Raw genomic sequence first — 27,937 nt, 5'->3', positions numbered from 1 at the left:
CATTGAAATCCGTTTAGGTTACTAGTTCAGATTCAGATAATTACCGACAAATAATTACCGATCATCGAATATTTGCAAAGTGACTATGAAAATATTATTTCATGAAACAATACAATTTTACTGTAAAAGTGTTGTACATCATAATTATGTGCTATAGAAAAAATATATAATTTAGTTGAAATCAATACATGTATTCCCATCGTTACATACGATATATAAAATTAACGTTTAATTGCCTTTCAGTGCGATTAACTATCAACACAAAGATAGTTTATTATTTTTTTCTATGTATCTAATACGATTTCGGACCCCTAACGTCATACCGTTTTGGAAACCTGCGTGACGGAAACCGACGTAATATACCGAAATCAACGATTACTACTATATATTTCAATAATGTGCCTCTTAAGCATAACATTATTTTGGGATGTTCAACCTTAACTTAACAATTGAACTTTCTTGTCGAAAGTTTGACAGAAAGGGCCAAATTAAACCCTTTACCAAGAAGAAAGGAAATGTTTTGAAAATTTGTTTTTAACGTGTAAAATATGAGTAAACAGGTTTTTCTAATGATATAAAGTATGAAACTGATTAATGAAAAATAACTTATGTAATAATCTGTACAAAATTACAATGAATTGTATCTTATCAGTTACCACACCTTTTGCCAACCTGTCTTATCAGCAATCTGTTACTATTAATAGATTTTATAACGATATACAACTTATATAAACATGTAGTCACGTGATTCTTACGAAAGACCAGGGAGAATTTGTTGATAATTAGATATGAATCCAAAAAGAACAACCACACGCGTACATTTTTTTTTTTTTTGATAATTAGATAAAATAATGTAATATATAATAGTTCTCATAAAATATAAACAACCAAATAATTCTAAAGTGTCATTTCAAATATCATTCATGATTTATATATTATAAAATAGCAATGCTTGACACATAGAAAAAAGTAAAAGTTACACTAATATTCAATGACTGATCCTTGGGGATACGTTATTGATTCATTTTATGAAAATTGTAATGTTGCTTTTTAAGATGTCAATATGTGCATATTTCATTTCATTGAGCAAAGTTATCATATGTTTGATTTTTTGAGATTACTGAAAAATAATTGTTGTTGTTAATTGTTCAATTATTGGTATGCTTTTATTTTCAGATTTTAAGGGCTTCTCCTACCATAGGTATAATATTAAAACTATAACAAATATAGTCGCCGGTTTTTACCGGCGACTAATAAAAAGAAATTTAGGAAAATGGGAGGTAAATCAGTGTTTTATCATCTGCATTGCATCGTCAAAAATTTTGCACTCGTTATAATTTGAGTGGCTTTGACAAAAAGTAAAAAACCTTAACGGAACACTGATAAAAGGTGGTCTTCTATCAATCATAATTTCAACGGGTCCTTTTCGTACGTTTAAGAAAGACCTTTTCGTGTATTATAAGATCTTTTCTCTCTTTAGGCGAATCCCAAACTTCCTGTGAAGAACGGCGAAAGACGCCATTTTTGTAAAAATAATTAAATTCCAAAAAATGAATCGTTAATGTAGACACAACTGTACAAATGTAAGATTTATTATGGATGTATATGTCCGATTACGATTTGAATAGAATTAACCCCATTATTTCGATCAACACGTTAAGAAAATTTTTTTAGTCCAAAACTAGTTTTGGGCATGTTTTGCTTACCGATTTCTTACCATTTTATGCTCGATTACGTGTTTCGTTTGATTCAAAAATTGGCAGTAGTTATTTTAGTTAAACATTAGCATAATATTCAGGTTCTCCTATATACGGACTCTTATATCAAAATGTTCAAAATCTGGTTAAAATCTGATAAACGGAGACTTACCCCCCCCCCCCCCCATAATGTAAGAGGGGACAATTGCCCTGCTAAGTAGTTGCCAAGGCGGCGAACCCCCCCCCCCCCCCTTAAAGATTTTTATACAAGGAGCCCATTGTTGACAAGTATGTACATAAGCACACATAAATTCTCAGTTTGCAAACCATGTTTAACACCTTTGCACTTTATTTGATACGGTAGCAAGACACCTCACCCCCCAGACACTTCACCCCTCACATTTTGAAGACACTTCACCCCCCCCAAAATCAGTAAGACACATCACCCCTCATCCAATTTTTTTCTATAAAGTAAATAAAATGCTTATATATGTTTATTTTTATTATTTTTAGTATTATTTGATTAAAAATTTTGCTTATTACCTTTATTTTTACTAAGTTTAAAGCAGATTTAGGTTAATTGGTTGTATTGCCAAATGATATATCACAGCACTTTCATCCATTAAGTGTTTATTGCATGTCACCTTGTTTATTCAACATGTTGATTAGTTGTTTTTCAACGGTTATCTCACAATTGATTAGATAATTGAATTAAAATGGTACAATTGTATGAAAATTAAATTTATTCATAATAAATATTATAAATCAAATAAATAAATAAATTAAATGATTATTAATGAATATAAATGAATATGAATGAATGAATCGGTTGCTTTATAAAATATAGTAAATATAAATTATTTATCATCATTATCAGACACAATTATCCTGCATTTAATACAAAGATCATTCATAATGTCATTTATTAAACAAATAAATAGCACCAGTTATGTAAATTAAGCACAAGGTTAAAGCACAAACCATCACCAAATGAACATACGGTAACTCAATGTTTATTATATGGTAAGGATCAAACTGAAAACAAACTTAAGTACCAAAACTTCAAGAATTAAATCAACTCAAAATTTATTAGACAATGGGTTAAAACAATAAAAATAATCACTATTGAATGTATTTAACATAATCTACATAAATAATTGTTAAACACAAAATAAAAAAAATGAGGGGTGAAGTGTCTCAATCAAATTTCTTAAAATGAGGGGTGAACTGTCTGAGGGGTGAAGTGTCTGCAAAAAAGGGTCTAGGGTGAAGTGTCTGGGGGGTGAAGTGTCTGTAAGCCATTGATACTGCTACATCACGGTAGTAATAGAATGCGAAATGGACTCCATTTCGCGAAATGAACTTTTCGACTACGAAATGGACATTTGTCTCTTTAATTTTGGTTTAAGTGTACTATTTAATATCATTTTTAATAATGAACAAGTGATATATGACATATAATTACGATTTAAACAATTTTGTTAATATTTTTTTCATTATTTATGCTTTTACATTTGAAAATAATCGTATAATAATGCCACATAGTTCAGTGTTTTATACATGGTCTTTCAAATAGAAAGATTCTGTTTTATATTATATCATATGTTTAACCTGGGACAAAAATATTTTTGTCGTCCCAGAATAAACGTAAGTGAATAGAAAAGATACCCTTTGTGACATGTCAGTTACACCATAATTTGTAGAGCAAATGTCCATTCCGTAACAGTGAATTTTTCCCCTGTATTTTACAGCCGAATAAAGGCTGTTTCCCCTAGCTAAAAATAGGTATATTTTCCCCTAAAAAAGCTAATATTTTCCCCTGTAATGCCCTGTGCACTTCACCAGAACCATTACTTAACAGTATCTGACTTATTATATCAGCTAGAATCCCTATAGCCTCTGCTATGTACCATGCAAGATAAATGAATTGAAATTAAAAATTTTATAAATTGTGTGGGTAAATTCCACTCTCAGTTGTTGGAATTTGATTTCCCCCTTTATTGATTTATCGCGCTATATTTTCCCCTTCAGAAAGCCACAGGTTGTTTTGAAAATTGGAAAAAAAATCACTGCGTAAGCAAAAACTCCATTTCGTGGCCGAAAACTCCATTTCGTAGAGGCCAGATTATTTTCAGAAATATGACTATAAAATAGGAAAATAGTAATTTTAACTGGTTCAATCTGTAGTTTTATGTCATATGTTATAACATAAATTAATAAAAATAATATTACTCATCATGGTTAAACAAACAAATGTCCATTTCGTAGGCGGTAAGTTCATTTCGCGAAATGGAGTCCATTTCGCATTCTATTACAACCCGCTACATCAAGTACATATATATCCTTATTTGCTGCTAACTACCGTTACGGATTTATATTACATGTTATATAAATCTGTGCTACCGTTGAAAAATGCATAATACAAACCACATAATTATATAATTATACAAACTGCATCGAAACACACATCAATTTAGTTTTTATTTAACATAAACATATTAACAGTTTCTGCCCTAAAACATTTAATATATTGCATTACATGTCTGCCTTTTAAAAATCTTTGCAGGGCAGGGGGGGTGGGGGGGGGGCAAAAGAGGTATTTCTGTGAAAATAATAACAATGAATGGAATAAAAATACGACCATGACAAATCAAGAATCAAATTGTCAGCTCTGAAACACTGTTCAGCAAGAAATCATTTCAATCCTTCCCAAAATAAAGAATTCTGGAATCTATATAGATATTGCAAGATGGAAAGCTAATGTTTTTGATATTTGTTAATGAACACATTTGGTCTTACCTCTATATAATATCTTTTTATGCAGAAATTTCAAGATGAATCCACACATACCAGGTGGCTTGCTACCGATGATGATGCCTCAACAGATAGGTGGTCAGCAGTACATGATGGCTGTAAGACTTCCATCTGCTGGTGGTTTACCAGCAGCCGCTGCCCAACCATACATGGCCGCTGGTGTACCAGGAGTACAAGGTCTACAGGTATTAACTTGATTATTTTTCAATTTGTTTGTAATTCTACATCTAGCTAAAAACAGAAGTAAAACAAACATGAAAAAAATTTCATATAACCTAAGGGAGGCATATAGTGATCCCATTGTCCATCTGTATGTCGTCAGTCAAGAAAATTGTCTGTCCTTTAGGACTACAAGACCACTGGTCTGATTTGAATGAAACCTTCAAATCCAGCTTAGTTTTGCATCTACAGGGCCAAAACACCATTTTTGGGGAAGGGGCCTGGGCCTTTTTCTTGGGGAAAATATACGTGACTTTGGCAAACTTTGGGAAAAGGGGTATCAAATTTAACTCAAGCTTTTAACAAGTTCTTCAAAATAGAAAAGCAAAAAGCACTGGGAAATACTAATAAGGCAGTAAAAGACCTTAATTGAACACCATCATTTAATTTTGTTCTAAATTCTATGGGAAATTTCAAAATACTGGGGAATTTTGAGGACAAAACTGGGGAAAAAAAGAGGCTAGTTTTGTTGGGGAAGCACCCTATATTCGGCCTCTACAAAGAAGGGTTTTTTGGCCCTGATCTATGTCCATATATCGGCCATCCATTAAAATTTTGTCTGCTAGAAATCACTATAACCACTAGTCTGAATTAAATGCAACCTTAAGTTAACTGAAGTGGTAGTCATCAAATAGTTAAGCTTAATGTTTCGATTGGAGCAAAATTATTTAGAGTTTTAGTCCGATAAATTTCAAACATATAGTCAGATGTCTTGTTTGTCAAGAGCTTTTTTTTCTCTGTTGTGGTATTGTGTCAAACCCTCATGAGTGTATGGGTTTCCTTCAGTTCTTGTCTGCTTTACTTATTCCTTTTTACCGTGACAGCTCTTCTTAACAATGTATGTATAAGATGTTAGTAAACATTTTAGACGGAAGTTTGTGATTCTTTTTTTCAAAAAGAAGCAAACTCATTGTAAGATGTATAATCATTGAATATATCTGTTTTGTAGGGATTGCCAGTATCATTAGCCCAACCACAGATGATATCTGCTGGTCATCTGGCTGCCTCACCATCACCACTGGCTGCCGTGCAGTCTCCATCACAAGCCTCAACATCATCTGTATCTACAGCAACCACTCCAGGTATAATGAGCATGGCAACCAGTTTGCCACAACAAATTCCAGGAGCAGCAGCAGGTACTCATTAAAATAAAAATTTATTAAAAATTTTACTGATAAATTTTTGTTATATTTTTGTATCTTGACAGACAAAAATGTTCTATTACAGAAATATTCTGCCTCTCCATATTATTGTATACTTCCATTATATTTTTCAGGGATTCCAGCAAGTTACTTAGCAGCACAGTATGGCGTTCCGGGAATACCGGGTATGCCAGGTTTACCTGGAATGCAATTTACTAGTGGCGCCATGGCTGGGTTGGTATCAAGTGCAAGTCCGATGATGACAGCAGGCCAACTGGCTGCAGCTGGAGGACAGTATCCAGGTCTTACAGGTAGATTTTTTTGGTAGAATTGCAAAATTATTGTGTTTTGATCCTGAAAAAGACTTACAAATGCATATTTTTTGTGCTTAAAGATATACAATTTCTATAGTTTAAATAAACTTTGTTTTTTTCCACCAAGTCAGCATGTGGTCATGATGCCATAGTATTAGAGTTAGGTTTTTGTTTAAATGTCAAGATACTTTTAATCCAGAATGGTCACATCCTCATGCAGGAGCCCAAGTAGTCACTCAGGCACAAGCACAAGCAGCACAGCTGGGTTCAGGACTCCCGCCTAGTGCCTACAGCCAGCAGGTAGCAAATCTGGCCAATGCCCAGCTAGCTGGTCTACAAGCTCAGCAGATGGCAGCTGGAATTCCAGCCTCACACCTTGCCCAGTACGGAAGTCAACTACAAGCTAGCGGTTTGGCTGGGTTGCAGGTTGCTGGCTTGCAGCAAGGTTTGCCACAAGGTTTGCAGCAGGCCATACCTACACAGGCCACACCTCCTCCAGCTTCTACAACACCCGATAATAAGAAGAAAATACAACAAGAATTAGCAGCTCAAACAATGCAGGGATTGCATGTAGCAGGGTATAGTTTTGTTGTCACATTTTTCTTTCTGTGAGTGATCGCTATAGTACCAATATTGGAAGTAGGATCAGTGTTTATATAATATCAGGTAAATTGAGTCTATTATTTTTAAGCATATTTAAATGCAGTTGATTTATTTCAATCTTAATGCAATAACTTTTGAATACCCGGTTTAGATAAAAGATAAAAACATAATATTTAGGTTTAACTGTTAGGCAATGGAATATTATCTGATAATGTATGTGATAAAAGTTATTTTATGATTTCTTTTTGATAATTTTAATTAATTATTGGAGGACACTAAGATCATAATTTGAATCTCAGGTATGGGGCATATGCAATGGAACAGGCACAGTTACAACAAGCACAGTTACAACAAGAACAGGACACAAGTGGAGAGGACAGTGTTGTCATGCTTGATGACTATAATTCGGACTTGAATCTCGTTATTGATGAGAATGGATACGATGCCCAGCCGTTAGTTGATCCACCAGGATTCTGCTTCTGTTGGTCAGGTGTAAGGTGTACACATGGAGTGTCGAGGGGGAAGGTAAAGTTTTTCCATAAAACTTAAATACTGGTGCATCAATCACTGAATGAAAGTGCACTGTCAAAACCAGTGTCCAATATTGGGGGAAAAACTTTGAAATATGAAAGATTTGATGATTTTTGTCTTGACAATTTCTTATGTGATTACTTTAAATACACTATTTACAAATGATAACAAATTCATACATAAGGGTTTTGTTTAGAGAAAAATAATGTCGGTATACATGTAATGTTAATACACTTGCAGGCATATTACGAGTGTAAGCTGACAGAAGCGTTACCTGTAGACTTTGGTGAGGATCATCAAGAGACTAATCCACATATTGTCAGAGTTGGTTGGTCAATGGATACCACATCTTTTCAGCTGGGTATGTTATTTGAATTCTAATACTTTGTTGTATGAACATTTGTATAATGTTTCGTTTGCTAAATGCTTCGTTGAGCAAACAAGTCAATTTTTTTGCATGTCTGTTTAGCAAAAAGGTCAAACTATTATGATTGCTGCAGTGTCGTCATGCAAAAACTTGAATGTAGCCCATTATTCAAACATTTAAAAAGATAATCAACATGAAACTTGGAATACTTGCTAATCATGACAAGGTGCGGTTGTTAGGTAAAGGGCATAATTCTTAAAGCTTTATTTTTGGAGTTATGGCCCTTTTTGACTTTGAATTATTGTAAGAATTGGTTATTTATATCCATTGCTCTAAACAGACAAGTGTTACACTGCATACAATGCTCTTGTTTAATAAATCCATCACCAGGTATGGTCATAAGAATTTAAAAACAATTTGATTGTATAGTTTTTGAAAATAAAAAAATATGTTTTGCCAGTTTAAGCTTTATACACATTAAAATGATGGTTATTCTTTTTAACAAATGTTCTGTATTTATAGGTGAAGAGCCCAATTCCTATGGGTATGGTGGTACAGGAAAGTTTGCCACCAGCAACAAATTTGTTAACTATGGTGAAAAATTTGGTATTGGTGATGTGATTGGGTGTCTTCTTGACCTCGACTCAAGACCACCAAACATGTCATATGCCAAGAATGGACGCTGGCTTGGTGTAGCGCAGCCATTACATGGATTTCAAGTTGGAAAAAAGGAAACTTCACTGTTTCCTCACATTCTTACAAAAAATATAAGGTATTTTTGAGATTCTTTTTTCTTTAAACAAATATAAAGATTTCAGTTTTCTATATTCATCTGTTATTAACAAGTGATTTTTGTCTTTTAGAAAAATAATTTAGAATGGGATTGATGTGCTAAAGGATAAGCTGGCTAGGTAATCACTGAGGTGTTGTTTGTTTATTAAGTTTTTTATCTTGAGAAAGTGATAAGATACAATTTGTTATATTCAGGTTTGAGGTAAACTTTGGTCAACAGGCTCCATGGTTTCCGCCAGCTCCAGGTTTCATGTATATCATGCAATTTCCGGTGAATGAGAGGGTCCGAGGATTAAAACCTCCATCTACAAAATCCTCATGTGAGGTAGGTATCTTTAAAACTTGTTATTAATGGACAATGTTTTATCATTGGACAAATGTGAATTTCCAACAAAATTTGTTATTTATTGACATCTTTTATTATAATTGAACAAAAGTCTATTATTAGCCAAGTCTTTTAAATCGACAAAACTTATTTATATTTTAAATGCTCTAACTATTTCTTATTTAACTGCTTTTTTTTTTTAATTTTATTGGATCCTATAGTAATATATACATGTATTTCACTTCAAGAAATAAAAAAAAATTAAGTTAATGTATTTTAAATAATTCTATTGTAACAAGATGTTCAAATCTGTTTTAACAAATTCTGACTAATTTCCACAAATATATATTTCAGATGATAATGATTATTGGCCTGCCAGGGTCAGGAAAGACCACTTGGGGTATAAATAAAGCAAAGACTAACCCAGAAATGAGATACAATATTATAGGCACAGATACTCTGATTGACAAGATGAAAGTAATGGGTCTGCCAAGAAAGAACAACTATCATGGGCGATGGGACGTCCTCATCGACAAAGCTTCAAAATGTCTTAACAAATTATTTGAAATTGGTAAGCAGTTATAAAGAATTTTAGAGTTCCTTAAAAAAGGATGCGTGTTACTATAGAGGTAAACTTTAAAGTAAAAAGATATTATTCGAAATTAATAAGTAAAATTAGTCCTTGTTTGCACAGCATTATATGTGTCATTAAACATGTGTTTATTGTTAATACTACAAAATTTGAGAATAAATTTTTCAAAAAAGCCACCAAAAAAACAGTAGACTCAATTTTATGTTATAAGTAAAGAAAGATATGGAAACATTCCATTTGATGTCAATAAATCAAGTATCATAATATTTCTGTAGAATACACACGCTTTCTTTTATGTTCACAGCTAGCAAAAAGAAGAGGAATTTGATACTAGATCAAACAAATGTGTATCCATCAGCGAGACGGAGGAAAATGAGAAATTTTAAAGGTTTTATACGTCGAGCAGCCATATTAGTACCAGATGACGGTGAGCTGAAGAGGAGATCTGATAAACGCACCTATGAAGACGGTATGGTGTGATCACAATGTTTTACTCATTATACCCCCAAAAACGAAGTTTGGGGGGGTATATAGGAGTCACCCGGTGGTCGGTCGGTCGGTTGGTTGGTCGGTCGGTCGGTCCAGACGTCCGTTGCATTTTCCTTGTCCGGAGCATAACTTGAAAACTAATGGTTGGAATTCAATATAACTACATACAATGGTCAAGCACATTGAGAGGAAGTGCAGTGCACAAGAACCATAACTCTATCATGACTAATTACAGAGTTATTGCCCTTTGTTACTTTTCCTTGTCCGGGGCATAACTTGAAAACTACTGGTTGGAATTCAAAACAACTTCATACAATTGTCAAACACAATAAGGGGAAGTGCAGTGCACAAGAACCATAACTTTATCTAAAGTAATTACAGAGTTATTGCCCTTTGTTGCTTCTCCATTGCTTTTTTTTTGTCCGTTGCATTTTCCTTGTCCGGAGCATAACTTGAAGACTAATGGTTGGAATTCAATATAACTACATACAATGGTCAAGCACATTGAGAGGAAGTGCAGTGCGTAAGAAACATAACTCTATCTTGACTAATTACAGAGTTATTGCCCTTTGATACTTTTCCTTGTCCGTGGCATAACTTGAAAACTACTGGTTGGAATTCAAAACAACTTCATACAATTGTCCAGCACAATAAGGGGAAGTGCAGTGCACAAGAACCATAACTCTATCTAAAGTAATTACAGAGTTATTGCCCTTTGTTGCTTTTCCATTGCCTTCTTTTTTTTGTCCGGACCATAACTTGAAGACTAATGGTTGGAATTCAATATAACTATATACAATGGTCAAGCACATTGAGAGGAAGTGCAGTGCATAAGAACCATAACTCTATCTAAAGTAATTACAGAGTTATTGCCCTTTATTACTTTTCCATTGCTTTCTTTTGTCCGGACCATAACTTGAAGACTAATTGTTGGAATTCATTATATAACTTCATACAATGGTCAAGCACATTGAGAGGAAGTGCAGTGCACAAGAACCATAACTCCATTTTGACTTATTACAGAGTTACTGCCCTTTGTTTCTTTTCCTTGTCCAGAGCATGACTTTAAAACTACTGGTTGGAATTCAAAACAACTTCATACAATGGTCAAGCACAATAAGGGGAAGTGCAGTGCACAAGAACCATAACTCCATCTTGACTAATTACAGAGTTATTGCCCTTTGTACTTTTCCATTGCTTTCTTTTGTCCGGACCATAACTGGAAAAGTTATTGTTGGAATTCATTATAACTTCATCCAATGGTCAAGCACATTGAGAGGAAGTGCAGTGCATAAGAACCATAACACCATCTTGACTTATTACAGAGTTACTGCCCTTTGTTACTTTTCCTTGTCCAGAGCATTACTTGAAAACTACTGGTTGGAATTCAAAACAACTTCATTCAATGGTCAAGCACAATAAGGGGAAGTGCAGTGCCAAGAACCATAACTTCATCTTGACTAATTACAGAGTTATTGCCCTTTGTTACTTTTCCTTGTCCAGAGCATAACTTGAAAACTACTGTTTGGAATTCAGTACCACTTCATACAGTTGTCAAGGACATTCAAAGGAAGTGCAGTGCACAAGAGCCATAACTCCATTTTGACAAAATACAGAGTTACTGCCCTTTGATACTTTTCCTTGTCCGGAGCATAACTTAAAACGTACTGGTTGGAATCCAAAACAACTTCATACAATGGTCAAGCACAATAAGAGGAAGTGCAGTGCACAAGAACTATAACTCTATCTTCAGTATTTATAGAGTTATTGCCCTTTGTTCTTTTTCTTTGTCTTTCTGGACTTATTACAGAGTAATTCAATTAAACTTCATCAATGGCCAACCACATTGAAAGGAAATGCAACATACATGAGCCACAATTATCTTTAATTGCCCACAACCATAACTCTATGTTTCAATTCTTTTACAAGGTATTCGGTTACTTGTAACATCCTCATTTCCGAAGCAGACTTGTGGGGGTATTAATCACATTTAGTGATAGTTCTAGTTAATCTTTGCTTTACCAGATTTGTATAATAAACTTTACTTCCTTTGAATTTGGAATGCTTCATTGTAAATTTAATGATGTTTCTTAATACAAAATTTCATCATTTTCTTGTTAAAATGTTGAATTCTGCTTAAGCCATTGCTAGGGCATGTGAACGGTAACTTGCTTTTTATAGTGCCATCCATGAACAGGCTCAATCAAACCGAGCCTGCAACATTTTCAATTTTGCTATGTTGTGCTTTCTTTAGGAATTCTGTTTTTCTCTATTTTATGTTAAAATGTTATTATTAAGCTACAACTGTGTCAGGTTCTGACAAAATTGCATGTTTGCATAGGCCCGTCTTATTACTGCTTGCATTTAAAATGTTCGAAATGACAATTTGTGTTTGTTTTGTTGGCCCAGTTTTATATAATTAAAAAATGAGACTACTTAATCAGGTACCTTTTCTGTTTTGAAGATCTATTCAAAGGTTAAAATGAACAGTCGTAATGCATAGTAACTTTTATTATTTAACATTTGAACTTCTCTTTAAAAAAAAAACCTTGTGAATTTACAGGGAAGTATGTACCAGAGGAGGCTGTGTTAGACATGAAAGCCAACTTCAAACTACCAGCTGAGAATGATGACAACTTTGACTACATTGAATATATTGAACTGCCCAGAGAGAAAGCTGTTTCTCTTGTCGAACAGTATGTGATCTTTGTATACAAAATCTTGTGGTTTTCATTGAAAAATTCAGTTTGTATAGACTTTATTGTAAAATTTGGGAAATAGTTTTATTGTTTGTCTTTATGAAAATCTAGCTTTAGATAGATTTTGAGCTTTTTTTTTCAGTACTTTTTTAAAGGTCCCAAAACCTTTTAAATTTTTAAATTTTTGGAAAAAATCCAAGCATAGTTGTTTTTGGTTTTTCCTTTTCGTCAGGTTTTTGGACTAACCACTGGGGCCTTTTGCCCCACTGTACAAAAAATAGATAAAAATAATATATGTGTGTGTTACTTTTAGATATAATTTGGAGGGCCAGTCAAAGAGGCCTCAGGCAGTTAAAGGTGGTAGTTTCCGTGGTAATCAGAATGACAACAGGTTTAAACCTCCTGCTGACTTAAAGCAGGTAAGTCCTCCAGGGTAAGACTCAGGGTACACATATAAACAGAGTTGTTCCATAGGGTAAATCTGATCTTAAACATATGCAACAGCTGAAAGAATTTTTTATTTTTTTTGAGTGATAAGATTTGCTAAATGATCAACAAGTGTTAACTGTTGTTAATATAGTTCGAGTTTTTCAAAAAGAAATGCTTATGAAAGAAAATTCAGTTTGATTCAGAAAGATTAAAGCTATAGATGTAATAATGTTAAATTGAATCCCAAAAATATAATCTTGACACTATAGGTAAAGGGTTTATAATTGTATTTCAGTTCTTGACTTTTCTACTTTACTTCAATATTTGAAACATCTCATGGTTTTATCAAATGTTCTTCAAATGACAATTTCTCTTCTGTTTTTAAACTGACTTTCTAGGATGACTATCTCTTGATTATTATATTGAAAATTAGGCATACTTCTATGTATGGTAAAAATCGTCTGAAGTTTGATTGATAAAAAAAAATATGCTTGCTTTTACCTTTTATCTCCTTACAGGCCTATAGTTTTAACTCTCGAACCCTTTTAGGCTTTTAGATAAAATTTTTTGAAAGGATATTTTAATTTTTTCCCGTACTTTTTTTAGTCAAATATTCCCTTTTCTATATTAAGTATTTAATTTTTAAAAGAGAAATACATTTATTTCTTTTATTTATTTCTTGATTTAAAACCTTTTTCTCATTTTAAACTTTCTTTTTTTGTTTTCCTGACAAAGTTAAATATACAATTGTTATATCTATAGAAATCTTTTTCTTCTTAAAATGGACAAAGTTTAAATGCTTTATTCCTTTTATATGTATGTATATATTTTTTTGTGTGCAAAAGTTGGTGGTTTTATTGGTTTATATATATGATATAATAAGTAACTTGGTCTAAGCTTAAGATTTCTGTATATATTTTAAATTTTGCAGCAATGTTTGTACATCCAGTTACATGAAGCATGAATTTCATTAAGATGTAGTAATGTTTCCTTAGAAACAGATGACTTTCTAATACTGAAAACTTAAATGACTGAGAAAAATCTCAAACTTACATAAAGAGTTTTAATTTACACTTGTTTGATTCTTTGACAGTAATTCTTTTAGTAAAAGTAAATGTAATAAATAATAAATATCTTGTTTTTAACTTGAGCAGTGATTTTATGTTGTTGTTTTTTTTTCTGGTACAATTTTAGCTACAAAGTTAGGCAATATTTTATAATAACATCTTGAAGTATTGCATGCTTGTTGATATGTATGTACATATGAGACATTTAAAGGATTGTGGTGGGATGCTTTTTATACAGGGACCTTTCACGATGAAACTCTGCTCACATTTGTCAGTATTTTGTGTGTTGTATTCCCGTACTTATAAAATTCCACGAATATGCCAGTACTAGCAAATCTTTTACTAACTATTACAGTACAATACTGTCTTGCATTTTGCATACGATATGATATGATCTCTATTACTATAGTGGGTAAAGATCTCTCTAAGTGACGGGAGATCTGTAATGAAAAAAAACAACATATCTATTTTCTATATAATCTGTCTTCAGTAAATTTAAAAAGATAAAAACCATGAGATGTACCATTTTAGTTCAAATTATTCCTTCAAAAATGATGTGTAAAACAACTCTGTAAATATGTGTCACCCTCTATTCTATAATTAAACTGAGAAGAACAATATTTCAAACTTTAAAAAAAATAGATATTTTAAGAAATGTTTTTAACACGGGATTAATGTGGATCTTGATTATTTCAATTGTGAATGTGTCTGTGTTTTTTTACCTTTATGTAGCTGTAGAAAAGATACTGATTTATATATCTTTCTAAATGTTAAGAACATGAAAAACACGAACAACATCTTGTATTCTACATATTGAAATACATATACTAGTATATATCCCAATTTTAAATTGAAACCTACACATTATTACTATATTTGCAAGTAGTTCAAATGATAAAGACACTTGTTGAAATTGAACACTGAATTATAATTTTAAGACTTTTACTTGTAAAAATGAAAATCCTTTAAGTTATGATTATTTAATGTGTGAAATTGAATTTCGTAATGGGGATGATTTAAGGTTTTAGAATTAACATCATAGTCATTATGATATAAGGGTTTTAGCATTATTTAATTTCTTTAAGTAAAAATTCAAAAGGTCTTAGCATAAACCTTAGCATAAAGTACATGTTATAAATGGTTAAGGTATAAACGAGTTTTAGCATTATTTCAAGTCTTCAATTGCAGTATTTTTAAGGTTTTAGCATATATCTCTGATATTAATGATATAAATGTTTTAGCATTATTTCTTTCAAGTCTTTAGAACAAGGTTTGAGGATTTAATTTCTGTACATTGCAACGCAAATTATATTTGAATTCTGATGATTTTATTGGACTATTTTAATTCAAGGTTTTAGCATTAATTGAAGTTTATATCAAGATACTTTAAGGTTTTAAAAAAAAGATCTTAATATTTGATTAAATTTTAACTAGAGTTATCAATACCATTTATATTAGGGGAGGTATTAAGGCACTGTATTTAGGCAGTGATAATAACAGTAAAATTAATAGAAGAATGCATGATGCTGAGGAAATTTCACATTGACAAGAAAACATAAGAAGTTAGTCTTACTATTCATTGCTTATACATGTATATACCTTAGCTTATATAGTTACTATCACCAGTTGAGGGAGTGTAGTTCTTATTTAATGTCACTGGTACTTTATATCAAAGCTGAGCATGCATTGGTGTATCACATTAATAAGATCATGCCTTAAACGTGTGTTACTATTTCTTAAGATCTACATTAAAATACTGTTTAAGCGAGTCTTGAAATTTCTAATGACAGGGTTTGTTAAGGGCGTTTTATAGTGCTTGACATGTATATTATCATATTTGTGCTTTTTTTGCAATCTCTGAAATATAACTAAGTAACAATTTGGTTAGTTGAATATTTATGAGTGCATGGAGTAAGTAATAAATATAATACCTTCCCCCCTTGGGTGTTAACTGTTAAGGCAAGCAAGAAGTAAGTGTTGTAATATTCCTCTTTTTAAAAAAAAAAACTTGAATTAATGAATTGGATGTAACTGAAGGATGTTTTAAGATAAAAAAAAAACAGCAACAATCAATATTTAGGTTATTTTTAGTGTATTTTAACTAATACCTTAAACACATATATATTGAATAACTTATGTAGAACAACCTAAGGAAAAGTAAAAAAAAAATATAATAATAAAAAACATGTATATAGTGCAAAGTTGACTAACATAATATATCTATATTTGGCTTCTGAAGAATACATTTTACTCTATTGACATCATCATTCTCTCTCTATGTCTGTCAAAGAATCACCAAACTTCACACAGTTATTAGTTTACAGTTGATATTTAGTTAACATATTTTTTTTCTGCTCGTTTTGTTGTGAAGTGTTTACTAAGTGGACAAGTAATCCATCAAATCACCATGTTTCTCTTTCTGTCATACATATTGTAGTATTTTTATCACGCATAGCGTTACAGAAAAGTTCGAAGGTTATAACAGGCTTTCTACATGGTAGATGATAAAATGTGGTGCTGGTTATAAAATTCATGCTAAAACATGGTGGAGAACTGAAGATAAAAAAATAATATTGTCCATTAATATTGTAGTTAAGTTGAAGGAATTAAAGTAGGAAAAATATTTAACATTCAGTAAAATTCTTAGTTAAGCTGGAATATTTTGAATTAGGCAAACTACATTATATATTCATAACTTTTCTCATCAAGTTGGATGATAATTTGGTTAAGGAAAACAAGTTTACATTCCTAATATTTCAAGAAGTCTTAGGATACTTTGAATTAGGAAAAATACTTAACATTCTTTTCTAGTAAAGTTTGGAGAATAATTAAAAAATATAATATCATATCAAAGATGAGTCATGCTTACTATAGCAAGTCAAAAATGACATTATAACAATGGTTCTGTTTTCTTTCTTTTATAAGCAAATTGATAACTTTGTTTTTACTGGTGTTATTTTATATAATAAAAAAAAACTTCTTTGCTTCATGTTCTTTTCTTACAATCATTTTTTTTGTTGTTTAAAACTATAGATTCTTTCCTCATGCTCAACCATTCTTTATTTTCATCTCATTATAGCCATTATTATTTGACAAGTTCCAGTTATTTCTTTCTTCATATACTGCTATCACTATTATTGAACAATAAAATGTACTTTACATCAGTTTTGTCATCTACTCTACATTCTTACAGTAAAATTATTACTTGCTATTAGTTACCTTCATAGCCTTTAAATGTTTATCTGTCAACAAGAGCAGCAAAGTTAACGAACGATTTCCATACGGATTTATATCAGTTCTTATAAAACACTTTGTAGAACCATAAAGCAGTTTGTAGTACCATATGTGCAAGGTTGCCAGTGTTTGGTTAGAAGTATTTTGCAAGATGATTAATTTATGTGTGTTAGAATGGGCCTAACAAGCACCAGGTTGTTATTAATCACTAGGTTTTTTTTAACTGCATACATTTATATTTCCATCCCTTAGTATTTGTCGTTGATCAGTCTTCATGAAATTCTTTTTCTTTAAAAATTGATATATTAATATATATGTTTATATAGTTATATGTCGTATATTAGACGATTGATATTTTCTGTATTTTAATAAGTTATTGTTGGGTAATTATTAGTTTTGCACTTTTATGAAACATCAACACAAAGTGATAGACCAGCTTTCTTACACATTTTTTAACACCATATGCATAATTTCTCATATAAACGTATAGTAAACCAGCCTAAATGTTATATCCCATGATAAATCATAGCTGTTATAATTTACTCCCTAGGACAACTTTAACAGTATCTTCTTATACTATGCTGACTTAAGGTTGTCATGTGCAGTGTCAATGTTAAAGGTAGAAATCTGATCCATGTTACTCCCTTGTTTTATGTTTTGCATTTCTATAACATTTCATTGTTGAAATAAAAGTACGTATTTTTTTATTGATGATGAATGTTAAGATGAGAAATATTTAATTGCTCTTCTTTTTGCTTATTAATGCTCAATGTACTTTTAATTTTCATCTGATAATAAAAAAAAACTTCTTTGCTTCATGTTCTTTTCTTACAATCATTTTTTTTGTTGTTTAAAACTATAGATTCTTTCCTCATGCTCAACCATTCTTTATTTTCATCTCATTATAGTCATTATTATTTGACAAGTTCCAGTTATTTCTTTCTTCATATACTGCTATCACTTTTATTGAACAATAAAATGTACTTTACATCAGTTTTGTCAGCTACTCTACATTCTTACAGTAAAAAACTCGCTATTAGTTACCTTCATAGCATTTACATGTTTATCTGTCAACAAGAACAGCAAAGTATACGAGTGATTTCCATATGGATTTATATCAGTTCTTATAAAGCAGTTTGTAGTACCGTATGTGCAAGGTTGCCAGTGTTTGGTTAGAAATGTTTTGCAAGGTGATTAATTTATGTGTGTACGAATGGGCCTAACAAGCACCAGGTTGTTATTAATCACTAGGTTTTTTTAACTGCATACATTTATATTTCCATCCCTTAGTATTTGTCGTTGATCAGTTTTCATGAAATTCTTTTTCTTTAAAAATTGATATATTAATATATATGTTTATATAGTTATATGTCGTATATTAGACGATTGATATTTTCTGTATTTTAATAAGTTATTGTTGGGTAATTATTAGTTTTTGCACTTTTATGAAACATCCACACGAAGTGATAGACCAGCTTTCTTACACAATTTTTAACACCATATGCATAATTTCTCATATAAACGTATAGTTATCCAACCTAAATGTTATATCCAATGATAAATCATAGCTGTTATAATTTACTCCCTAGGACAACTTCAACAGTATCTTCTTATACTATGCTGACTTAAGGTTGTCATGTGCAGTGTCAATGTTAAAGGTAGAAATCTGATCCATGTTACTCCCTTGTTTTATGTTTTGCATTTCTATAACATTTCATTGTTGAAATAAAAGTACGTATTTTTTTATTGATGATGAATGTTAAGATGAGAAATATTTAATTGCTCTTCTTTTTGCTTATTAATGCTCAATGTACTTTTAATTTTCATCTGAACTAGGGCCTGTTGTGTAATAAGTGATAAAATAAATGTACCGTTCTTAGTCGTTATTCCCTGGGTTGCATGCTAGAAATTCACATTCATGTACTTTGAAGCAAACCAAATTGGTAAATAATATATATTATATTCTAAAAACTATTTTGAATAAATGAGTGTATGAAATATAACATTTGTAAAATAGAATTAATACCTTCACCACTGTTTTTAAACTGCTGCTTACCATATTAATCTGACCATATTGGATTAAATTCTAATAAAATGTGAAATATTCTTTGAAATTTTTCACTAACGAGGTCATTGACTGCAGAGCTTTTTTATGAATTTATTTTTCAAAGTAGAAACACATTTGTTGATATGTTAATAAATATTAAATCAATTCAGTTTAAAGAGCAGCTAAATATATTTTGCTGTGTCACACATTTTTTATATACATTAAAAAATAGACATTCAGTAATAACATGCAAAGAAATTTATGAGTAGCTCTTCCTCTTTCATAGCTTGTACCTTTCTATTTTATTATGCTTTATGCAAATACTAATATTAACATCATATCGACAACTTCATACCCGACATCATTTAGTGCTGCCTGAATGGTGCTTTATGCCCGGACACGGACAGAATAGAACCGTAGAAATGCTATATATAACTATAAAACTGTGTATGTTGTCACAGATAAATAGGTATACTAGATAGTATTTAAACATAAAGGATATTATAGCAGACACTCTGAAAAAAAAGCAACGACAAACACTATATAATAATTACTGAAATAAGTTCTAATTTTGTACTGAAAAATGAATTGTTTTACTGTACGACCTAAAATTTTGTGAGGTATTTTGGAGGTTTTTTATCATTTATTTTATGCGTGTGATTTGCTCAACATCTTCAAATAGTGCAGACCAAAACTGTCATATTTTGATTCTAAACCGTAAAATGTTACTGGTATTTGAACAGAAGCAGCAAGTAGTTTTCTTTGACTTTCTGACTAATATTTTACTTGCTTTGCCTTAAGCATTTCAAAATGTCTGATCCAGTATAACTATCCTTCACATATTGAAGTTCTTATCCCTTCATTCTGTAATGCAGCGGATGCTCGAGTAGATAACATTTTTCTTCCAACCTTTATTAGTACAATGTATAAAATGATGAACAGTTTGGCCAGAATCTGCATGTTACACTGTGTCACATACCAGAGTTTGCTATATGGTCCTAAAACACACAGTGCAGGAAATTACAATTCTCCTTCATAAATTGACCTCCTGACAGTCTTTATACTGTACATCTTAGAAGCTTGTTATATTAGCACTGATCAGTCAGCTGATTTGATGAATGAAAATTGTTACCTTTAAAATGTAATGATAAAACGTTGCTTATATTAGACAGCAAAGTTGCATTTATTTGTTTTACATGTAGCTAGACTGTTTTTGTTGTACTTAATTTACTACCTGTGACCTTTTTACCCAAACAAGAAATGTTGTCATATTTTATATAAGTGACTGATGCAATTTTCATTAAGATCAAAGTGTGTGTGTGTGGGGGGGGGGGGATTACAGTTACTGCTATTCTATCTTTCTGTCTGTAGATCGCTATATTTTGGAGATACAATTTCCTAATAAATATTGTAACTAACACATTTGAATAAATAATGTAAAGTGTTACAATGCAAAGTACGATAAACGCTGAGGGCTGCATGTTTTAATTGAGTATAAAAAAATTTATCCCACAATACCTTTTAAAAACACAAAAAGAAGGTCAGATAAATTTAACATAATTCATCTGATCCGAATAATTAGTGGTTATATGCCATGCCATGGACAAATTCTGTTGAAAGACAAACTCGATTGCATGATTTTGCTAGGTTTAATCATTTCATTTCAGTAGGCCATCACTTATTCCTCGATAAGTTATCTCATAGTCCATTTTAACCCAACAAACCTTTTAACTGCTAGCAGCTATCTATTTTATATTTAATATTTATTTTCTCCTATCTAAAGCCAGCTGTTTCACTAGTTTTCATACACATTCTGTGATATAACATTTAAGTATCTTTTCAAATACCTTGAGTGTTATAATTTTATTTTTTGTTGAGTTATTTAGTTCTGCTTTCAAATGTTTATTGGAACACCAGTGTCTCAGGAATAAACCAGTTGTATATCTAAATACAGATGTGCATTGTGTGTATAGATTACAAGCATGTATCACATATTACATGTAGTTTTCTTTTCTTCTTTGTTCTTCTTCCCTTAAAAAAACAAACACTATCCATTAGTATAATATATATGTATTTTCATACTCGTTGTTATGTCCTATACCACCAAGATGCAGTATGTCATTACAAAAAAATCCATAGGGAGAACATAATGTTTTAAGTATAATAATAAATAAGATTTGAATACAGTTTGGATATTTTATGGATGATTTGAAAGTCATGTGTGAAGAGTAGTTAGTTCAGATAAATTGATTTCAATAAGTCAAGGCATTTTTTGTTTTTCTCTTTCAAGTTAACCCAATTTTATTCTTGGGTCTGTTTTTTAATGCTCTGTCTCTTGTAACCCTGCCACACACTTTTGGGAAATAGTTGAAACTTTGACTTTGATTTCCAAAGCCCCTGTAAAAATGCCCACACTTCAGAATCAATCAGATTGAATAATACAGCCTGAATGCCCTGTATTGTAAGTTTGAAATTGCACCTGTTATTTGGGGCCAAAATAAAATGTCTATAGGGATAGACGAAAAGCAAAGCTCAATTTCCCATCACTTCCCAAAAGTTGGAGGTGAAGGGTCACAAGGGACTGGTGCATGGGTCATATTAAAGTAAAGTTAAAAATTGGAGATTTAGATTAAAATTCTTACTTTTACTGTATCCATGTCATTCATATTTCTGACATTCAAGTAATTAGGACTCGTGAAATTGTCTGTAAATAACAGGCAGGTTGGAATTGGCTAGGTAAACATAATTCTATTTTGAAAGTCAAACTGTGTGTTATATTAAACCAACAAAACTTCAAAGAATAGCATTATTTTCCTGAAAATATCAAAAATTGTATCTTTAACTATTTTCTTGTTCTAAAATTTACTAATTTGAAAATTACATTTATTTTATTTAGTTATATCTATTTTATGGGTTGAAAATTATGTAGCACATACTGAAACTAATTATAGCATAATGTTTTACAGTTGTTCACATCACTATAAAAATACAAGCATAGATCTTTAAGTCCCCATAGAATGCTTTATGTAGCTTCATTGAAATCTATATACAATGCAATTTTTTCAAAGCCTTACATGTTCGTTATATTCGTGTATCTGTATTTAATCTCCCTCGAATTCCTTGTTCACTTCCAGCTTGAGACAATAGATATTTCAACCTTCATTAGTTCCAAATATTCAGTAATTTATAGGAAAATAGATGCCAGAAATATTTAAATAGAATAAGAGGGAATATTTGCATTCAAAGAATGTAATTTTGTTCTTTTATCTATTTGGTGAACATTAAAATTAGTTTAATGTATGTATGGAAAACAGTACATGTTTAAATGTTTTGTTTGTGTCACTCTTGGAAATTGTAGTGAAGCTAAGAATGTGTTTGATCTACAAGATAAAAAATTTATGTTTAAGGGTACAAAACAGGCTTTTTATTACTTTTAAGCTGAACTCTTTGAGTTCATTTTGAAGTGTATGAGTGTGTGACACTTGTTCTTGTCATGATAACCAATATAGATTAGAAGTTTTTAGTTTTCAAGTTAAATTTAAGCAACAAGTTTTATACAGCAGTTCACTGTTTCAATCAAAAAAATTTCCATTGATGTTCCGCAAATAATTAGTACAATTTGGTTTAATTCCACGTGTTTATACTTTTTGCATTGAATGATTGGTTGAAAGAATAGGAATTATAATTTAGTTTTTCTCAAGGATACAGACTAGCGGTATATAACTATAGCAGGTTTCCTGGTTTTATATGAATCAAATAAAACTGTAAAATTGCTTCATGGGCATTCCCAGAAGGACAATGATAAAGTCATTGAAGTTTGATGAACTCAGGAATTTCAGAGACGTTAAAAAATGTTAAATGAAGGATAATAAGTCTGCAAATATCACAAGAATGAAGCCATGCCCTTCTGAATTTATATAATGGACTTGCCATGCTTTGTATTTTGTTTGTTTGAAGGAATTTTCCTATCAAGCAACTAAAAATATAGCCTGGTCTTACTGCTTAAATGATTTTCATGCAGGCTGACCTGTCTGTTTACTAGTGGCATGGACTACCCCTATCACTGCTGCCCTTTGCATACTAAGAGTTGAAATATATATGTTTTCTTTGTGTATAAATTTAACTTGTTTGAGGAATAAAATGTAAGCTATATTAAATGTAGATACAACGTATAGCAGTAACTAAGGAACTAAGTGTTGTTTCCTCATTGTAATTATTTTTTCATCCAATCATCTTCATTATCATCCCTTCATATTTTGTTCATTTTTCTATGATTGTATTAATATCAAAATTTTTTTTAATATAATAGAAGGAATTTGAATAAAAAAATTTACAACCCAGGATATTGAACTTGAAAAAGTTAGGGCACATTTAGACAAAAAAATAACATATTAATGATATTCTTTTAAGAGAAATATATATCAGGGAAATTTAAGTTTTTGAGAAGTCATATTTATTAAGGATATCATTAATTTTTATGTAACTAAATATACTCTGTTGTTATTAAGATTACCAAATGTTTGTTTGTGTTCTTTAGTAAATATTGTACTTGATTTTTTTTCAAATATCTCATACTACTTATTGTATATGATTGCTTGCATCAGCTTTAACATTTTCAAATGCATCTTTTTAAATGAACATGAGGGTCAGGGATATACAATGTACCATAAATTGTAGTTGATATATCAATAACTATCTTCATTGGAAAAGATCAGGGATACAAGTTTGTTAACTTCTGAAATCTGAGTCAGTTTTAAAGCTTACTTCAATTGATGTACTTCTGATGTTTAAGGGCTATCAAGTGATTGAACATACACTACATTATTCCTGTCCTCCAATTAAAATTAATGAGTACTATATACTGTTATAGGCAGAATCTAAATAGACAATTACAATACTACTTTATTATTAAAGATAAAAGAAATGATGGAGTTACAAGTTGTTAAATTTTGCAAACAGCTTCTTTAAATAAAGAATTAGGGATGAATAAGGGATATTTTAGGTTAGGTTCTGGAGATGTTTCGTGGCCAGTCTTCAACTGTAAGTTACAGTTTGATTCTAATGGTTTCTTGTCACCTTTATTACAACATTATTAAAAGAAACTTGTGTTGCATATCGTATTAAAGGTAATTTTAAGCTTTGTTATGTCTTAATGAATCTCCATGTGAAAATATTTGCAATTCTTTTCCAATATTTTTATTAAACCAAGCTTTCTTATAAAAATTGTGAAAATTGGGCTGAAAAAAGCATATTTATGAATAGTTGCGGAATTGGGCTGACAAAAAGAAAATTACAGTGATTCTGCTATTTCTTTGGCGAGAAATTTTATTTGGTAAATTCTGATTAATAGAAAGAAACAAAGCACATGGAGGTTTATCTTAGATGTTGTTTTGCACTGTTTGAATATGTTTTATTTTTATTTTTCAGCCTCCACTACCATCAGGAACCTTCCACGGTTCACAAAACCCCCAACAAAGGGGTTCCCAACCTCCCCCACCCCCTCCTCCTGATCACTATGGTGCTCAGCGCCATAGAGATAGAAGCAGTGAACCCCCAGAAAAAAGAGGTAGATATGATCAGAATGCAGGAGGTAGTGCTCTTGATTTCATAAAACAAGAGTATAGTGGTGAGGCAGAATCACAAGACCAGTTTCAAGATCGCAAGCCAGAAGCATGGCAAGGATTTGGAGGGGAACAATTTCCTCAGTTGCCACAACAGGTTGTTACATCAACCCAGCTGCAGGAGCAGTTTGCTGGGAGGGGTCTTATAGCTGTTGGGGCACAACATTTGTTAGGGCAACTTCAACCTGGGCAGGGTCTTTTGGGAGAGTATGGTAGTCAGCAAAATGAACAGTTAGCGGCAATTGCCTATGGTGCACAAACTGCATTTGTAGGAGGGTTTAATCCACCTGTTGCTACAATTAAACAGGAACCTGCTGAACCGGCTCAGCAAGTATGGCCGGGTCAAAACAGGGGGCAAAATCAGCATGCAGGTCAAAATAATGCAAATAGGGGTCCGCCCAATAGACCAAGTCAGAATTTTAATCAAGACCAGAATAGAAACCAAGGTCAAGGTAGTAGACCTAACTCTGGGTTTGGGGGTCAAAGGAACCCTACACCACCAAATTCAAGGGCAAATCAGTATGGGTCCCAGCCTCAGGGTTCATTCCAACAAAGAAATGTTGGAAGTCCTGGTGCAAACAGAAATCAAAATATGCCAGGTAGAGGCAACCAAAATCAATTCAATGGTGAACAAAGTCAAGATCAGCAAAACTCAGATTTACAAGATGATAAGCAAATTAAACGTGAGAGACGAAGGCCTAGTAAATGGGATACACCTGATGATAAAGACAGTGAAAATCCAGAAGCTGGACAACAAGACTTTCAAAATGCTTTGTCTAACTTGAGAAGTAAAATTGCAGAACAGGAAGCTGCAAATGCTCAGAATAATCAAGGTGATCATAAGCCTCCAATGAATGAGTCTGGTAACCATGATTTTAATCGAGGGGGTCCTGGGGGTCCACCAGGTGGCCCAAATAAAGGGGGTCCTGGTATGCCAGGTATGATGGGTCCAGGACCTAGAGGTCCGCCTCCAAGAGGTATGAATCCAAGGGGCCCACCTCCAGGTAATTTCAATGGTCCACCTCCACCATTTGGTCAACCAGGCCCAAGAGGTCCAAGGGGCCCTGGCATGGATGGACCTCCACCATTTGGTAGAGGTCGAGGTGGTTTTCAAGAAAGAGGTCCACCACCTCCAGGTAATAGGGGTCCTCCACCATTGAGGCCATTTGGTCCAAGAGGTGATGGGGATGGTCCAAGGGGGCCGGGTGGTCCAGGACCTGGTTGGAATCCTAGGCCAGGAGGTCCTGGTCCAGGGGGTCCTAGAGGGTTTAATCCAAGAATGGGTGGTCCACCAGGCCCAAGAGGCCCTTTTCCTGGCCCGCCTGGTAGATTTAATCGTCCACCACCTCCAATGGGACAGAATCGCTGGCAGAGGCCCCCGCACTAGATCAGTGAAGTTGCATGTCTCATGTGTTTGTTGAAATAGATGTTTTATAATATATTCAGACATTGGTAACTGTGCAGCTGTCCATCTGTTTCTGTTAACATATTGTTTAGTCTTAAGGCTTCATAGCAATCTTAATTAGCATGTGTTATTTAAAGAAATTTGTGTATTGGTATATAGATAAAATCACCATGAATTTAACTTATTTCCTGCTTTTATATGTAGATTGGTTTGCTTATCTTTATTCCTCGTACAATAAAATATGAAACATAATAACAAGTATCAACATATTCTTAAGTTTCTAACTTTTCAGCCAAGTTTCTTAAACATCTTACTTAAATATATTTTGTAAATATTTACTTACCAAGTTGAACATAAATCAAATTTTTCTTCTTAGAGAAATAAGACAATTTTTTTCTGCTTATAAATTTCCATAACATGATAATTTTGATTCGCATAAAAATTCATTATAAGGTAACTTTATTTAGCTTAAATTTCTCGTAAAAATCTTAATCAGGCTCAATTTTAGTTAAGTGGATTATAATTTTCCATTTCAGTTAATGAATATGGCTTGTTCTTGCGTACTTGTATTTTTTTTTTCAGTTGATATACTCGTTTTCTAGTTAATCCCTAGCATTAATGTTGTACTTCCACCTTCCTACAGTTTGCTTTTCAGTTGGGTTTTAGACATATTATGGAAAATTTGTTATTAAATAACAGTATCATTTCCTTTTCTAGTTAGTACTATATTTTACTGATTTTAAAAATCTTTTGTTTTATTCACTGAACTTATTAAATGGTCAGTATAGTCAGGAAAATTTTACCTAATTCATATGGTTTGGTTTCTATCGTGCTTTTTTAAGCAAATATGTTTTAACTAAATTGAAGATAAAAGAAGTAAGGAGAAAAAATATTGAACATAATCATTTTAAAAGAAGATTACTAAAACAAAGCAGTTTATTTTTGTGCTACGATCTTTTTTAGCCAAAAAAAATATATATAGTTTTAAGCATTATGCACGTTTGCATGCTGTATGTTTTTGTAGTGTGTTTCAAAGAAAGCTTTATAATACATATTAGAAACAGCTTTGTAACATTACAGTTCTTAATATTTCTAGTGTTTTCTTCATTTTTAATTTCAGTTTATCCAAGAATCAAGTTTTTTGTGTGTCTTTTTTCAGGTGTTTTTTTTTTCTTCACTAAAATAGTCATTTCAGCTTTACAGAGTATAACAAATTTAATTACTAATATTTAACAATATCTGTTTGAAACACCCATTTTGTGTTGCAATGTTTCCCATTTTCAGGAGATCAGGAGCTTCATTGAGCACACTTTTATAATTTTCATAAGTTGTCGGAGATTGTGAATGATATTTTAACAGGCAGACATTTAAAATAGTCCAGGTTTTAATGGACTGTATAAGACTATATTTAAATTAAGACATGTGATGAATTTGTTAAATTTAGTGTCTTTTATGTCTTCAATTTCAGCTCATTTGTATAAACTCATTTGTTCTATAATGTTGACTTATTATATGTATTTAAAAAGTAAATCATGAGACAATTTTAAGAA

The 27,937-nt window shown here is 31.9% G+C and overlaps 1 protein-coding gene across 2 annotated transcripts; it reads left to right on the top strand.

Moving 5' to 3' along the window:
* Window positions 1-1,473: 1,473 nt before the first annotated feature.
* On the top strand, window positions 1,474-27,937 carry LOC132747643 (heterogeneous nuclear ribonucleoprotein U-like protein 1). Of its 2 annotated transcripts, none has more exons than XM_060737081.1 (14): window positions 1,474-1,583; window positions 4,522-4,696; window positions 5,680-5,866; window positions 6,007-6,183; window positions 6,407-6,764; window positions 7,089-7,314; window positions 7,561-7,681; window positions 8,210-8,459; window positions 8,675-8,804; window positions 9,159-9,375; window positions 9,701-9,865; window positions 12,449-12,581; window positions 12,898-13,003; window positions 24,789-27,937. In XM_060737081.1, exons 2-14 carry the CDS (start codon window positions 4,532-4,534, stop codon window positions 26,367-26,369), a joined length of 3,816 nt encoding a protein of 1,271 aa, XP_060593064.1. In that variant the 5' UTR covers window positions 1,474-1,583; window positions 4,522-4,531; the 3' UTR covers window positions 26,370-27,937. The 2 variants fall into 2 exon arrangements, with proteins under 2 accessions (XP_060593064.1, XP_060593063.1); XM_060737080.1 differs by having other exon boundaries at window positions 6,386-6,764.

This window comes from Ruditapes philippinarum, unplaced genomic scaffold (assembly GCF_026571515.1).
Source record: "Ruditapes philippinarum isolate M1 unplaced genomic scaffold, ASM2657151v2 ctg573_1_1_1_1, whole genome shotgun sequence".
In the NCBI taxonomy this organism is placed as follows: domain Eukaryota; kingdom Metazoa; phylum Mollusca; class Bivalvia; order Venerida; family Veneridae; genus Ruditapes; species Ruditapes philippinarum.
The sequence above is the reverse complement of the archived record's forward strand: the minus strand, read 5'-3'. Positions and strand labels throughout refer to the sequence as shown.